General features: G+C 39.0%; 1 protein-coding gene and 1 non-coding gene across 2 annotated transcripts in view; one reads left to right on the top strand and one right to left on the bottom strand.

Moving 5' to 3' along the window:
* The window catches only part of LOC140176179 (uncharacterized), a 38,618-nt gene extending 24,694 nt beyond the window's left edge, over positions 1–13,924 (bottom strand). Inside the window, exon 1 of the mRNA XM_072206071.1 lies at positions 13,789–13,924. Coding sequence (XP_072062172.1) covers positions 13,789–13,924 — 136 coding nt within the window. The remainder of the gene's footprint in view (positions 1–13,788) is intronic.
* Positions 3,089–3,160, top strand: TRNAD-GUC (transfer RNA aspartic acid (anticodon GUC)). The gene has a single exon. It is a non-coding gene; the product is annotated as a tRNA-Asp (tRNA).
* Positions 13,925–14,174: the final 250 nt, after the last annotated feature.

Below are 14,174 nucleotides of genomic sequence, written 5' to 3'. Positions count from 1 at the left end.
TGCAGGTTTAGTTAAAAATTCTCATTATTCTCAATGTAAAACTTATATTGAATGGCTTTAAAGTTCTAGTATTTCTCCTTGATGAAGTGTTGTTAACTAACATGTAATGCTATATATACAAGGTGTGGGTTGTTTTGATTCTGTTTAAGTCTCTAGTTTACTTCCTTTTTCTTTTCAATTTATTCTGAATTATCTTATGCTAAAAAAGGGTAAACTATACTAATCAATCCACAATTTCTATAACTAATAAGTTAGAATTGCAACTAAGTGGCTAAAATATGAACTAAAAATGCAAAATGCAGAAATAGAGTAAAAATACATAAACAGTAGCAATGTATAAATACTCAAAAAATAAAAATAAAAATAAAGAGAAAAATACAGAAAAATAGCCAAAATAAAAGAAAAAGAGTCTGTAGTGGTTCACCAAAGTAATACGCCAGAGATGGCGACCTCCCCACACTTAAAATTAAGCATCGTCCCTGATGCTCACTCAAGCAGGGTGTGAAGGGGTGACATCACTGGAAGGGATGGTAGCTGGTATCTCTATGGTGGCTGGCTGGGGGTCTGGCTGCTGTAGAGGAGGGGCTGTCTGAATGGGGATCTCAGGATCTATAACCTGGATCTGATGTGGGACCTCTGCCTATGATGCCGCCTGCTCGGTGTCTGCCTGAGGATGGGTCTCAGCCTTGGGCGCATCCGCATCCTCCTCAGAAGCCTCGGATGGTGTGTCAGGCTCGGAGGGGATGTCACCGGATCGTATCATTAGCTTCAGGTGCTCATAGCATCGCTTGTTGCGACGCTCCATCTGGTCAAGTCGTCAAAACAAGCGGTGCACCAGATGATAGACAGGCTCTGTGGCAGGTGGAGGTGCAGTGGTGGTGGCAGGGGTGGATGGTGCAGCAGTGGAGGAAGAGGAATTGGGGAAGAAGAGAGGGAGAAGAGGAATTAGGGGGGCTGCGCGAATGTAGGGTTTCGCGTGACTGGGGGGGGTTATATTTTTGAATCCACGCGGCCGCGTGGGGTACGCGGTCACGTGGTTGGGGGTGAAAATGGGGTGACGCGATCGCGTTGGGTGCGCGATCACATGGAGGGGGAAAAGAAGGGATGACGCGATCACATGGGGCATGCGATCGCGTCGCTGAAAATTGTGCTAAACGCACAAATCCAGCGTCGTTCCAGTGCAACTCTCTGTCTCCTATTGGGAATTGTGCAATCCATGCGACGCGATCGCGTCGCTCACGCGGTCTCGTGGGATTGGTTTTGTGCATGGGACGCGATCGCATGGGCATGCGATCGCGTGGGCCATTTTGTGTTAGACGCACAACGGCCGCACGACTCCAGCCTAACTTTCTGGACGTTGGATGTTTACGCCGATCTCCAGGTCATGCGGCCGCATGGATGACGCGGTCGTGTGGGAAGTGTAGTTCGCCATTTGACGTGGTCGCATGGGGCATGCGGTCGCGTCGCGCAACCCTTTTTTATGCAGAATGCGGAATGCAATATGCAGAATGCAGTGCTTAATACGAATGCTATGCATGATTCCAGGTTCAATAAAAATAAAATAAAATTCAAAAACAAACAAAACTAAATAAAATTAAAATTGCAAAAGGAACGATCATACCATGGTGGGTTGTCTCCCACCTAGCACTTTTAGTTAAAGTCCTTAAGTTGGACATTAGATGAGCTTCCTGTTATGGTGGCTTGTGTTTAAACTCATCCAGAAATCTCCACCAGTGCTTGGAATGCCAGTAGCCTCCGGGGTCCCAAACTAGGCATGTAAAGCTTCTGAGCAGCTTCAAACAGAATTTTAGGCTCCCGGGGTGACGAATGTCAGAATAGATTCCAGGATCCCAAGCCTTGTTTTTAAATCCGCCTCCGTCTTGATCTCCATGTTTCCATCCGGGCGGTTTAAAAAGTAAATTCTCACCATGGTAACTAAACGTTTTCCGAGATCCATTCAATTGAGCATGATACCAATCCGTGCACTTCAAGTTGAAGCGTGGAACCTTATTGAACCTTGTACGCCAGCTCTAAGAACGAGCCATGTCCCTCTTACTCTTAAAGCCGCAGAGAGCTCTAAGTTGGCCATCTGTTTCAAGCAAACCGTATTCAAGTGAAAAAGTAAAGTTAAAAGTTAAGGATTGTACCCACTTGAAGCTTGTATTAGGTGGTAATGGCCTTGGGGAAGATGTTTCTGGTGGTTCTGTAAGTTCTACTCCCTAGTAATCTTCTGTGAATTCCTCCACTTCTTTGCAAGGGTCTTCAAATGCATCATCACCCTAGTCAAAGTCTTCTATGTCTTCCTCGTCACTTGAGTCATAGATTGGAGGTTGAGAGAAATCTACCTCTGCATCATCCTCGTATTCGTTTGGAGAAGATTCGTCGATCTCAGAGAACTCACTTACAGATGCAAGTTCATTACTAAGAGAACTTGACTTGTGACTATCATCATCAAGAGAATTTGCTTCTTGGATTATTCTGTCTGATTCTTCATAAACGACTTGCCTTGGGGATTGTGCAATATCCTCCTTAGCATCAACTATAACGTCCTTGACGGAGTTCTCCTCAACTCTGGATTCCCATAGAGGTTCAGCGTCTCCTAGATCTTCAACCAACTCTTCTTCTTGTACAATGACAGCTTCTTCTAATTGTTCTAGTACGAACTCATTCTCTGTCTTGTCCAATAGAATTTCTAATATTTCCTTCATGATACGCTCTTCATTAGATTGTCCACATGGGGCTGTGGTTGGTTCTTGAATGTTCGCACGTCTGGAAGCTAATTGAATTACTGCTTGCTCCAGTTGTCGAATGGTTGTTTGAAGTTTATTTACTGTTGCCTTGAGGCGAACCTCTGATTCTCGGGGTGATGGATTTGGACATGAGACATAGGGAAGTGGTGGTGCTTGGGGGTGATTGGATTGGAACTGGGGTAGGAAAGGATCATACGGTGGCGAATGGTGAAGAGAAGCTTGCGAGTGTGGTGGTTCGAGGTTATGTTGAGAATATGGTCTATAGGCACGGGGTGGGGCTTGTTGGTAGTTACAAGGTTGTCCACCATATCTATCAGTTGGGTATGCATTGTAGAATGGTCGTTGTAGTATAGTGGTAAGTATTCCCGCCTGTCACGCGGGTGACCCGGGTTCGATCCCCGACAACGGCGCCATTTTGACGTTAGGATTTTTGCCAGTAAGAAATTTCATAAAAATAATCGCGTTGTATATATAGTCTCTAAACTGACAGAAATCCCTTCGTACAAACGTTTTGGTTGTCACAAGTAACAAATTCCTTAAAATTGATAACCGAGTATTTAAACCTCGGGTCATCTTCTCAAGGAACTGCAGGGAGGTATGTTCGGAGATTGCAAATTTGGGGTTTTAAGAATGAGGAACAAATATGACAATTGATTTAAATAGCAATTAAAATAAATAAATAAATACTGTAAAGCAAACTTTTGGCAAGGTATGAGAAATTAGAAGTCCAGGCTTAGTTATTCTTATCAACAACAGTGAAAGTTGAATCTTAATTCCACTTAGTCAACCTTTACTAAAGTAAAGGAAAGTCAAGGGACTAATTAGTTTGATCTTCGAATCCTATTTATTTCCTAAGAAAAGGTTGGGATTATTGAAGCTCAGTTCAATTAGCAAAGATAACAGTTATCAATTATGTTGAGATAAGATAACTCCTGAGTTACTGCTTTCTTAATCAAGACCAAAAGAAGAAAAAGTAAATTTGCTGGAATAAAAATGCCTTCAGATGTAAAGCAACAATAACATCAATTAGAGAAAGCAATCATAAACTGAAATACCTCAAATAGTATTAATAAGAGAAATTTTCATCTAACATGAAGAGTTCATAAACTAGATTGGAAGAATAAATAAAAATAAAGAACCTGGGATTGAGAGTTACTCCTAAAACTAAGAGAAGTCCTAAATCCTAAGAGAGAGAGGAGAGAACCTCTCTCAAAACTAGATCTAAAACATGGGAAATAAAATTGGCAATCTCCCTCTGAATGGATGTATTCCCTCACTTCATAACCTCTGGTCTATGCCTTCTGGACTTGGATTTGGGCCAAAAAGGGCTTCAGAATTTGCTATGAGCGTTTTCTGCAATTTCTGGTGCGTAGCCTCTGTCACGCGTTCGCGTGGGTCACGCGGTCGCGTCGTTCGGAGCTTTTCCTTGCCACACGGTCGCGTCAGTCATGCGGCCGCGTCGCTGCTTCTTTGTGCTTGGCATGCGATCGCGTCGTCCATGCGATCGCGTGGATGCCAGTTTCTTCAGAAGCTCCGTTTTGTACTTTCCTTCCATTTTTGTATGTTTCCCTTCCATCCTTTGAGTCATTCCTGCCTTAGAAGATCTGAAACTACTCAACACACTAATCACGGCATCGAATGGAATTAAGGGTGATTAAAATAATTAATTTAGAAGCATAGGAAACATGTTTTTCACATACATCACATAATAAGGAAGGGAAAGTAAAACCATGCAATTAACATGAATAAGTGGATAAAGGATTGAATAAATCACTCAAACTAAGCACAAAATATATCATAAAATATGGGTTTATCAGACGACATGGTGGCAAAGACACCCTAAGAAGGTTCATATTGTGCGGACTTGATCGGGGTTTTTAAACAAGTCCGAGAATATAACATGAGGCTAAATCCAGAGAAATGTGCTTTCGAAGTTCAAGAAAAAAAATTCCTCGGATTCATGTTGACATCCTAAGAAATTGAAGCAAACCCTGAAAAGTGCAGCACCATCCTTAACATGGCAAGCCCAAAATCAATAAGGAAGGTCCAATAATTAACAGGAAGATTTTATAATCACCCCCAATACTACAAATCCCAGAAGTTGGTAAACAGTTAAATTTATATTTATTTGTTTCTAACCATGCTATAAGTTTGGTTCTCATTATTGAAACAGAAAAAATTCAAAGGCCGGTATACTTCATCAGCAAAATCCTGCAACCGGCCAAACAGAGACACCCAAAGGTAGAGCAACTGGTGTTAGCTCTAATAACTACTGCTAGAAGGTTGAGACATTATTTCCAAAGCCATACAATAATTATACGAACAGACCAACCCCTTCAGAAAATCTTAACTAAACCAGAGGTAGTCGGAAGATTGATTAAATGGTCCATTGAGCTTTTTGCATTCGACATCCAATATCAATTAAGGCCAGCCTTAAAATCACAAGTACTAGCCAACTTCATCTCAGACCCGCAACTCCAAGAACCCACTTGAAAGCTACATATAGACGGCGCATCCAACAATGAGGGTAGTGGAGCCGGAATACTACTACAAGACGAAGCCATGATGATAGTTAAACAATCATTGCAATTCTCCTTCAATGCCAATAATAACCAAGCAGAGTATGAAGCTCTACTGGTCGGGCTCAAGCTCGCTTGCAACCTACAGATATCACGGCTCACGGTGTACTGTGACTCTGTCTTAGTTGTACAGCAGATCAATGGAACTTTTCAGATACAAGATCCTTTGCTTGAACAATATTGGCTCATGGAGAATGATCTCATTTCAAAATTCATTAAATTTAAAATTATTCATATACATAGGGAACATAATACCCGTGCCGACATCTTATCTAAACTAGCAACCACTAGAAAAAGCACACACCCACCAATACTATCACAATTAATGCTAGAAAAACCTAGCGTAGATTTAACATGCATATTAAGTGTCACATAGGTGGATGATTGGAGATCCCCCATCCTCAAATGCATCAGCCAAGGGGTTATTCCCCCAGAGAAATCAAACCCACGACTTTTTCAAAGAAGAGTGAGTTTTTACACAATCATTGGTACCATTCTATAGGTCTAATGTTCCGGGTGAATGAAGGTACTCTTTTTTCCACTCATGAGCTTTTTTCCCATACTGGGTTTTACTTAGAGAGGGTTTTAACGACGCCGGACGCCAATCATACTCATGTATTTCGTGAACATAATAAAGAAGTCACAAATGCCATTTCTTCTTTATATTTCCAAATGACATGTTGACATATATTACCAAAATATTCAAACTGTTGATAAAGCAGATAAAGTAACAACCAAGCTTCATACTTGGAAACTATCAATCAAACAAAATACAAAACAAAACCGATCTTACGAAATCGACAAAAGCAAAAATAGTTCAAAACTAGACAAAAGCTAAAAACATTATCACTAAGTAAAATCAGTCCTCTTTTTCACCAATGCTTGAACTTTCATTTCCTTTTTCGCCCATAGCATCATCATCGACTAGCTCTTTGTTCACAACCACCTTTGTCCCATCCAACTTCCCAACATCTGTGTCTGCGCACACAATCCTGACTTGAGAAACTGATCCATAAGCATCTTTAGTTATTTTTAGTTATTATTTCTTTGAATAAATTTAGTGATCTCTTGCTTTTAGTAAAATTTTCATGCTTTTAATAAATGTTTCTTGGAGTTTCCTTTTTTGTACAAAGATTAGTGATTTTCTTATTTTAATTGAGATTTTTGTATTTTAATCGATTTGTCTTGAAGTTGCTTTGTGCTTTAATATGTGTAGAAAATTATTGAAAGATTTTAATCAAGGACAAAGGAGGAGAAGGACAATCAAAGAAGACTTTGGGTGAAGCAAGAAAGGTGGCATGCAAAAAGGAAACAACCCCCACGGAAGCAAGAGTTAGAAACAAGCCTAGAAAAGTTCAAAGAAAAATTACAACCTTGACCTCTTCATACTCCTACAAGGATAACTTGAGCTATAAGGATTCAAATGAAGCGGTTCTAGTGGCATTAGAAAGCCAAATTTTAGAACTTTTCAATGATATATAATACTCTATAGTAGACGCTGAATCTAAGGGTGTAAATCAAGGCTGGCGTGTTGCACGCTAGGACTAACCTCTTCATACTCCAACAAGGATAACTTGAGCTACAAAGGTCCAAATTAAGCACCTTTAGTGGCACTAAAAAGCTAACTTCTAGATCTTCTCAACAATATATAATAGTCTATAGTGACATTCAATTTAGACCATGAACAACGAACATATTTGGGCTAAAAAAAGCATCTTGAAACCTAATGTGTTGCACGCCAAGACAAGGGAGCATTTGTTTTAAAAATGCCACCAAAATGCACCCTCCAAGAGCAAAACTGGCATGTCACACGCCAGCACCAAGTTTTGCACGCTAGAAAAGGCACCTCCCTGGAATAATTGATAAGATGGCGCGTTACACGCCAAGACTAGGGTGTGTTGCATGCTAAGGACATACCTCCAGACTCATTAAATATGTGGTGTGTTACATGCCAGATCTCAAGGGGCATGCAGCCACAACACGCCTTCACCCCTCCTTTTTAATGGGCATGTCACACATCTTATTCCCAAGTGCAACACGCCAATCTCCCAAGTTCAACACTCCCACTTCCAAGACCATTCTGTAAAACAGAGCTTTACACCTAGGATGTAAAACAGAGGTGGTGAGGCGCTACGACCTCTAAAAGAAAAATTACATATATAATATAGAGAAAAAGGTTTATAACTAGGAGCCTTTGAAGAAAGGGATAAAGCAAAACCGTTAAATTGAAAAGCGTAACGCTCACGAAGCGATAAAGCATACGAAGCAAGATAGAACAAGCTAAGGAGTTAATATACCAAGAGTTCTAAAATACATATAACAAAACTCAAGACTTGGCTCGCAAAGATAAATCGGCCTGAGCGAATAAGTGCATATACATATAGATATACAGGAAGACCCAAAATACAGAGTTACAAAAACCTGAGTCTCCAAAATCACCTCTAAGAGGGATTAAGACAGCATATATATAATAAGTGGAGATAATAAGCATCTAAGCAAATACAAATAACCAAAATAAACCCAAAAGATAAAGATCTTCGCAACATCAGAAGCTTCCAGCATGCTTCAACGAGGTGCCGCCTGTCCTGCATCTGAAAACCACAAAACCTGCATAGGTGAGAACCGGAGGTTCTCAACATGGTAACAGTGCCCACATATCTAATATATAATGTCCTGGAAAAGTTGAAGGCAATCCTAGAACTTTCAACAGATAATTAAAGCTTAAAACATAACTAAACCATAGAATTAAAATAGTCAACTAACTAAAGGTCTTCAAAGCTATCTAAAACTCCCCCTCTCCAATTCCTCCGAACCTCCCAACCACCAACGGAACCAAATGCAACAAATACAATTATTACAAACAGAGAAATCACAAACAGGGTTCAAATATAGCAGATAATCAAGTAGCATTTAGTTATGCAATCACTTAGGCAATCCAAACAAGACATATAGATGCATATGATGTATGGCTGTCCTAGTGGCTATTGAGTCTCATCTGTCGGTTATAGAGCCAACCCGACAAGTCCTGGTAGCTAACCATTGGACTGTCCCTCTGTCGCGCATCCCCAACTCGAGTAATTCTCAACCATAAGCATAATCATAATCATAATCATAATCATAATCATACAACACCCACACTGGTGTTTATCCACGGGGGTGAGCTCATCCGGAACTTTCACAGTGTCCGGCCACCCTTGCGACATAGGGTCAGCAGAGTATCGAGTCTCAACCTGGAGCACGTGGTGGCTAGTCACTGCTTTCATCCAGGAAAACTCGTATCTCAGATAATCATTTCACATTCATTCATAACGTTCCATAATCATTCATTCTGAACATATCGTCACTTATACATCATATAATTCCACTTTTGATACATCACACATCATAATCCGAGGCAAGTGGGGCTAAACCACAACCCTTGCATCCACCCGGGGAGCCTCTATACTAACCAACCTGGAGCAAGTAGGGTGAAACCACAACCCTTGCATCTACCCAGGAGGTACATTCTCATATGCCCAGGAGGAACTAAGGAGGGGATCCTAACCTCCCACCATCTCGCTGGGGTGATTTTACAATACCAGGAGGAACAAAGAAGGGGATCCTCATCTTCCACCATCTCTCTGGGGTCGTACTTTCAAGAAAGAGAGCTCAAGATAAAATAATCATTCACATTCACATTTTCATTTCCAGTCATAAATCACAATTTATCATAGCCATCTGCCTCATAACATAATCCATAACCAGCCAATAATCATTATTAAATACAACCCTTCGGCTCATGGCTTACACCTCACTTCCATCACTACCCTCAACAACTCATACAATAATCATTAATCATAATTCATCATTAACTCTCCCCTTACTTCACCCTCAAACTATCCCCATTCCTAGCTTATTCTTAATTACTAGGCATTCTATTATGATGTAGAACTAAACGGATAAAAATGGAGGCTTAGAAGTTTAAAATTCGGTTTTTAATAAACACAAAAGTCATATTTGCTGAAAATAGAGTCATGGAGTATTACAAGCTTGCTGGGAAAGTGAAACATTTAAAAACAAGGTTTTTATAAGAAAACAGAGCAATGTGCGTACGCACAGGGTGTGCGTGCGCACGCCTAGAAGGATTTTCAGAAAGTGTGCGTGCGGACAAGGCTGTGCATATACACAGGAAGCAAAATTTTCATTGTTGAGTGCATACACAGATCGTGCGAACGCCCCCAACAGAACGCCCTTCCCAGCGTGTGCGTGCGCACAAGGCTGTGCGCGCGCACAGCTTGCAAAACTTCCTTGGTTGTGTGTGCGCACCAAGCGTGCTAACGCTCCCAAAAGCAGCCATATCCCTGTGTGTGCGTACACATAAGGCTGTGCATGTGCACAGGTCCAAAAATCCACAGGGTGTGCGTGCGCACAAGGCTGTGTGTGCACACATACCAGAAATCACAAATTCTGCAGTATTTACAGAATTCAGATTTCTGACCCAAACTTCCAACGATCATATCTCTCTCTACAAAGTTCAGATTTTTACAAAATTTATACCAATTTAAAGCTCTTTAAATTATCTTTGATTTGATATAAAATGCATTAAATTTCAAAAACGGTAGCTCAAGATATGATCCGTTAAAGTTCATCAAAAATTCATTTTTACAAAAGTTCCCTAAATTCTCAACTTACCACAATTTTCAACCAAAACCAATAAGGCTCAACTTTCAAAACAAACTCTTCTCAAACCTCTTTTAATTCAACCAACACTTTATCAATTCAACCTCAACCACATTCCAACTTTCTCATACAATCTACAACCTACTAAATTTATTCACTTTAATCAAACTCAAACTCAATATTTCAAGTACAATAATAGGCAATACACATTCATCACCTTACCAATTCCCCATTCTCATCAAATTCCAACCAATGCTTCCAATTCCACAATATGCAATATCAAATATCCATATCAAGCCCAATCTCAACTTCAAATCAACATACCAATCATCATCATCATATACAATTCACAAGCACTAACAACAAGAACATCATTTACACCCTCCAAAACCAATAATCACATAATAAATATTATCCATTTTAACCAATCAGCCATCGTCACAAATTCAATTCCTATCCTAGGGTCACTAGCCTAAGTTTTCACATTACATTACATTTTAGATATAGAAAACCGAAACCATACCTCGGCCGATTCCCCGCTCAACCCAGAACACCTCCAATTTCACTTTTTCCTCAATTTTCAAGGCTTCAACACCTCCAAGATCAGATTTTCAGCACCACAAGCCCACTCCAGGCTTTCCAATACCTCAGTCAAACTTTAATATTCACATACACACTACCTAAACCACAATTATCACATCCAAACACAGCAACTCAATACCCAAATGCCTAAATTAAGAAATTTCATTAGGGTTTGAGATCTCTTACCTTACCCAAGGATCAAAGAGGCAAGACTAAACCTTTTCTTCAAGCTATTTGGATCCTATAACATCAAATAGCCTAAAATCTCAACACTTTTTACCCAAAAATTTGAATTCAAGGGCTGAGAAAACTGAACTGAAATCGTGGCTTACCTCAAGAAAAATGTTTTGGACTTTGTAGAGCTCGGCAACGCGGTTGCGTGGTCACAAACGGTGCGGCAATCGGAGCTTTGGATCAAAAGTTAATCAAGGATTGAAGATCAAGCTAGGTTTTTTTTTTTTTTTTTGCTTTTGGAAGTGTTCTTCTCTTCCATGGCTGAGCTTCAGCGTGTTTTGCTGAAGAAGAGAGGAAGATGGTTGTTTTAAATGTGTTTGGGCTGAGTTGGGTTGGGTCTTGGGCCCATTTTGGGTCCGGTTCAACCGGTTCGGCTCAATCTTGGGCCAAATTTATTAAAATTAGTGTCAAAATTTTCGTTTTAATTTTCTCTATTATATTAAACCATAAAAATTACATTTTTAAATTTCTAGAATAAATTCTAATTTATGTGTTAATTAGTCATTAATTAACCGAATTTTACACATTCCAAGCCCAACTAAGTGAAGTCACAATTAGTAATTCATTAAGGCTGAATATCCAATTACAAGCAAGAATGGTCACTAGTAATAGTTAGTTAGAAAAGATTGAATTTTATATAATTTGAATTTGATTTGCATTTGAATTCTAGGATAGTTATAAAAGTCCCGAGAGAAAGCTCTATTGGGAAATAGTTCAATTTTGATTTGAGTTTTATGCTCCTCTGGAAAGAATGGGTTATAGAACTATGCTTGAAAGCTCTTTCTCATAATTCTTATGGTTTTAAATTTGGATTTGATAAGTGACATTCAATCAACCAGATTTGGACCTTAAGATTTGTGTGGTTTTGAATCAGAGAATGTGCTTCACATCATTTCATAAATAATTGATCAAAGAATTAGCAATTGATTAAGTCAAGGAAAATTGAATCACCAAGAAATTGGGATTTAATTACTTATGATTTGTCAGAGATCTATCTTGCATGAATGAGGTAGAAGTAAGAATCATTAATCCTGAGAATTGAGCGTCTCCAAACCTTAACGCTTTTAACTAAATTACCTTCTCCTCCATTTAATTGTTTTCATTCAATTGCTTCCATCTAATTACTTTCGTTTAGTTTCTGTTATTTAATAGCTTTTATTTAATCGCTTTCATTTAATTACTGTTAGTTAATTGCTTCCATTTTATTGTCTTCAATGTACTACTTTTATTTTATTATTTTCGTTTATTTGTGCTCATTTATTTGTTTTTTTTTAATTCATAGTTGCTTCATTTAATTGTTCTTATCTCCATTAGTTCATTGCCTTCATTTAATTTAACTATTGTTTCATCTAGATCTTTAATTTTGAATTGAACAATGCCTGACCACATTTTGAATTGTTTAACTAGATTAATCAATTAATCATTGTTTCTTAATTCGTTAATCCTCGTGGGAATGATAATCCACTCACTGTTGTATTACTTCATATGATTCAGTGCACTTTTTAATAGTTTGCGAATTTTCCGCATCAGAAACTGCTCAGTCAAATCCTTGAGCAAAAGCCTCATACACCTCGGTCTCTAACTCCTTCACTCGCGCACCTAGCTGATCATTCTTGACCTTCAATTTCTTCAATTCACCTTCTGTTGACAGCTAAAGGCCTTTTATATCGGTCAGCTTCGAGTCCTTTTGCTTCAGAGAAGAAGAAAGTTCAACAACTTTCTTTTCTTTTTCATCCACAACCATAGTCAGCTCCTCAATGGTCACAACATCTTTCATTTCCTTTTCAGAAGCCAGCTCCTATGTCCGTCTGATTGACACAAGACGAGCTTTAATGACCTAAAAAATACATAAGTTAGACAAAAATCAAGTGAAAATTTCACTATGAAAAAAAAACAAATATACTTGTAGAAAGCGGCTAGCCCCTATATGTTCAATTTCATTAATCATTTTGACGTCAGCAAGGAATTGGCCAATTGGTCGGCAAGGGCCATAAAGGAAAACAACCTAGACCAAAGAGACTTAGCATGATCATCTTCAAGATATTCATGCAACCTTTTCTATGATTCATATGTAGTCTCCACCAACTGTAGATTCGCATCATTATTGTCCTTTAAATCAACAACTTCGACCGTCTTCTCTTTAATAGTCGGCTGCCCTCTCTTTCGTTTTGCTTTTAGTTTCAATTTAGATTGAGTAGCACCCATACCGGTGTCATTATCCACATTTATTGTCGACCCCTCTTTTTCGTTTTTCTTCCTTTGACTGAAAAAGACCAGCTGTCATTATGGTCGGAGCTTTCTCTCCTACAAGGAAAACCGAGCTATATTAATACACAAATAAGAAAAAAAAGCATATTCTTGGAAAAACTACAGTTACCTATATAATCTAATACCGCTTGCTTATCCATATCCCACTTCAATAACTCAGCAATAGATAACAGCTCTTTAGACTCCATTCCATAAATTAAAAATTCCATAACTAACACACCTATCTTCAACATCTATACTTGCACAGGCTCAAAAGACCATGAAAGAGGAAACCTCTCCTCGAGGTATTCATTTGGATAAAACAGAAATTCGTCTAATACACCCCTAATTTTAACAAATATTATTTTGAAATCTTTAAACAATGATTTATATAAAGCAAAAATCGATCTACTAGGATGACTACTTAAGTTCACCCATAGGCCCTACCAACCCCTTTTACTTGAAACAACGAAAACAACAGTCTTAGAGATGGGGTTGCTCCAGCAATTTTATCAAAATTTTAAAAGCCCTGACGAAGCCCCAGGAGCTAAGATGTAACTGCGTTGGAGCACAGTTTAACCAATACAAAATGCCACATTGAAATTCCGAGAACGACAACCTAACACCTAGCTCCGTCAACAAGCAGCTATACAAGTAAAAGTAAGGCTAGCCACTCAACTTCTCAGACACACGATCATTCTCCCCACACGACAACACTTCTATGTTTATTTGGCTACCTTCCCTGACCCAAACCTCTGAACCTAGCACCTTCACCGACTCGACATCGTTAAACTGAGACACATGACTCTTCACATTATCGTCCACCCAACAACAAGGGTCACTCTCATCAATTACTACTTTTTCCTTTTCCATTGTCCTAACACTAAGAAGAACTCAGGGAAGCAAACAAATAGAGAAACCAAGGCTCACTTTTTTTTACTCATTTTGGGGGACAAAAGAGAGTTAAATTTTTTTTTCTTCAAAACTTCCACAAGTATTAACTTGGAAAAAAGAATACCCTTTTAAGACCATGGTGAAAAATCAAACGGTTGTGTACAATCAAGCGTTTTTAATCTAAACCCCTGATCCCATACCCTTTAAAAAATACATTAATCAAATGCTC

The sequence above is a fragment of the Arachis hypogaea genome, chromosome 11, assembly GCF_003086295.3.
Source record: "Arachis hypogaea cultivar Tifrunner chromosome 11, arahy.Tifrunner.gnm2.J5K5, whole genome shotgun sequence".
Lineage (NCBI taxonomy): Eukaryota > Viridiplantae > Streptophyta > Magnoliopsida > Fabales > Fabaceae > Arachis > Arachis hypogaea.
This window is presented reverse-complemented; position numbering and strand designations above follow the sequence as displayed.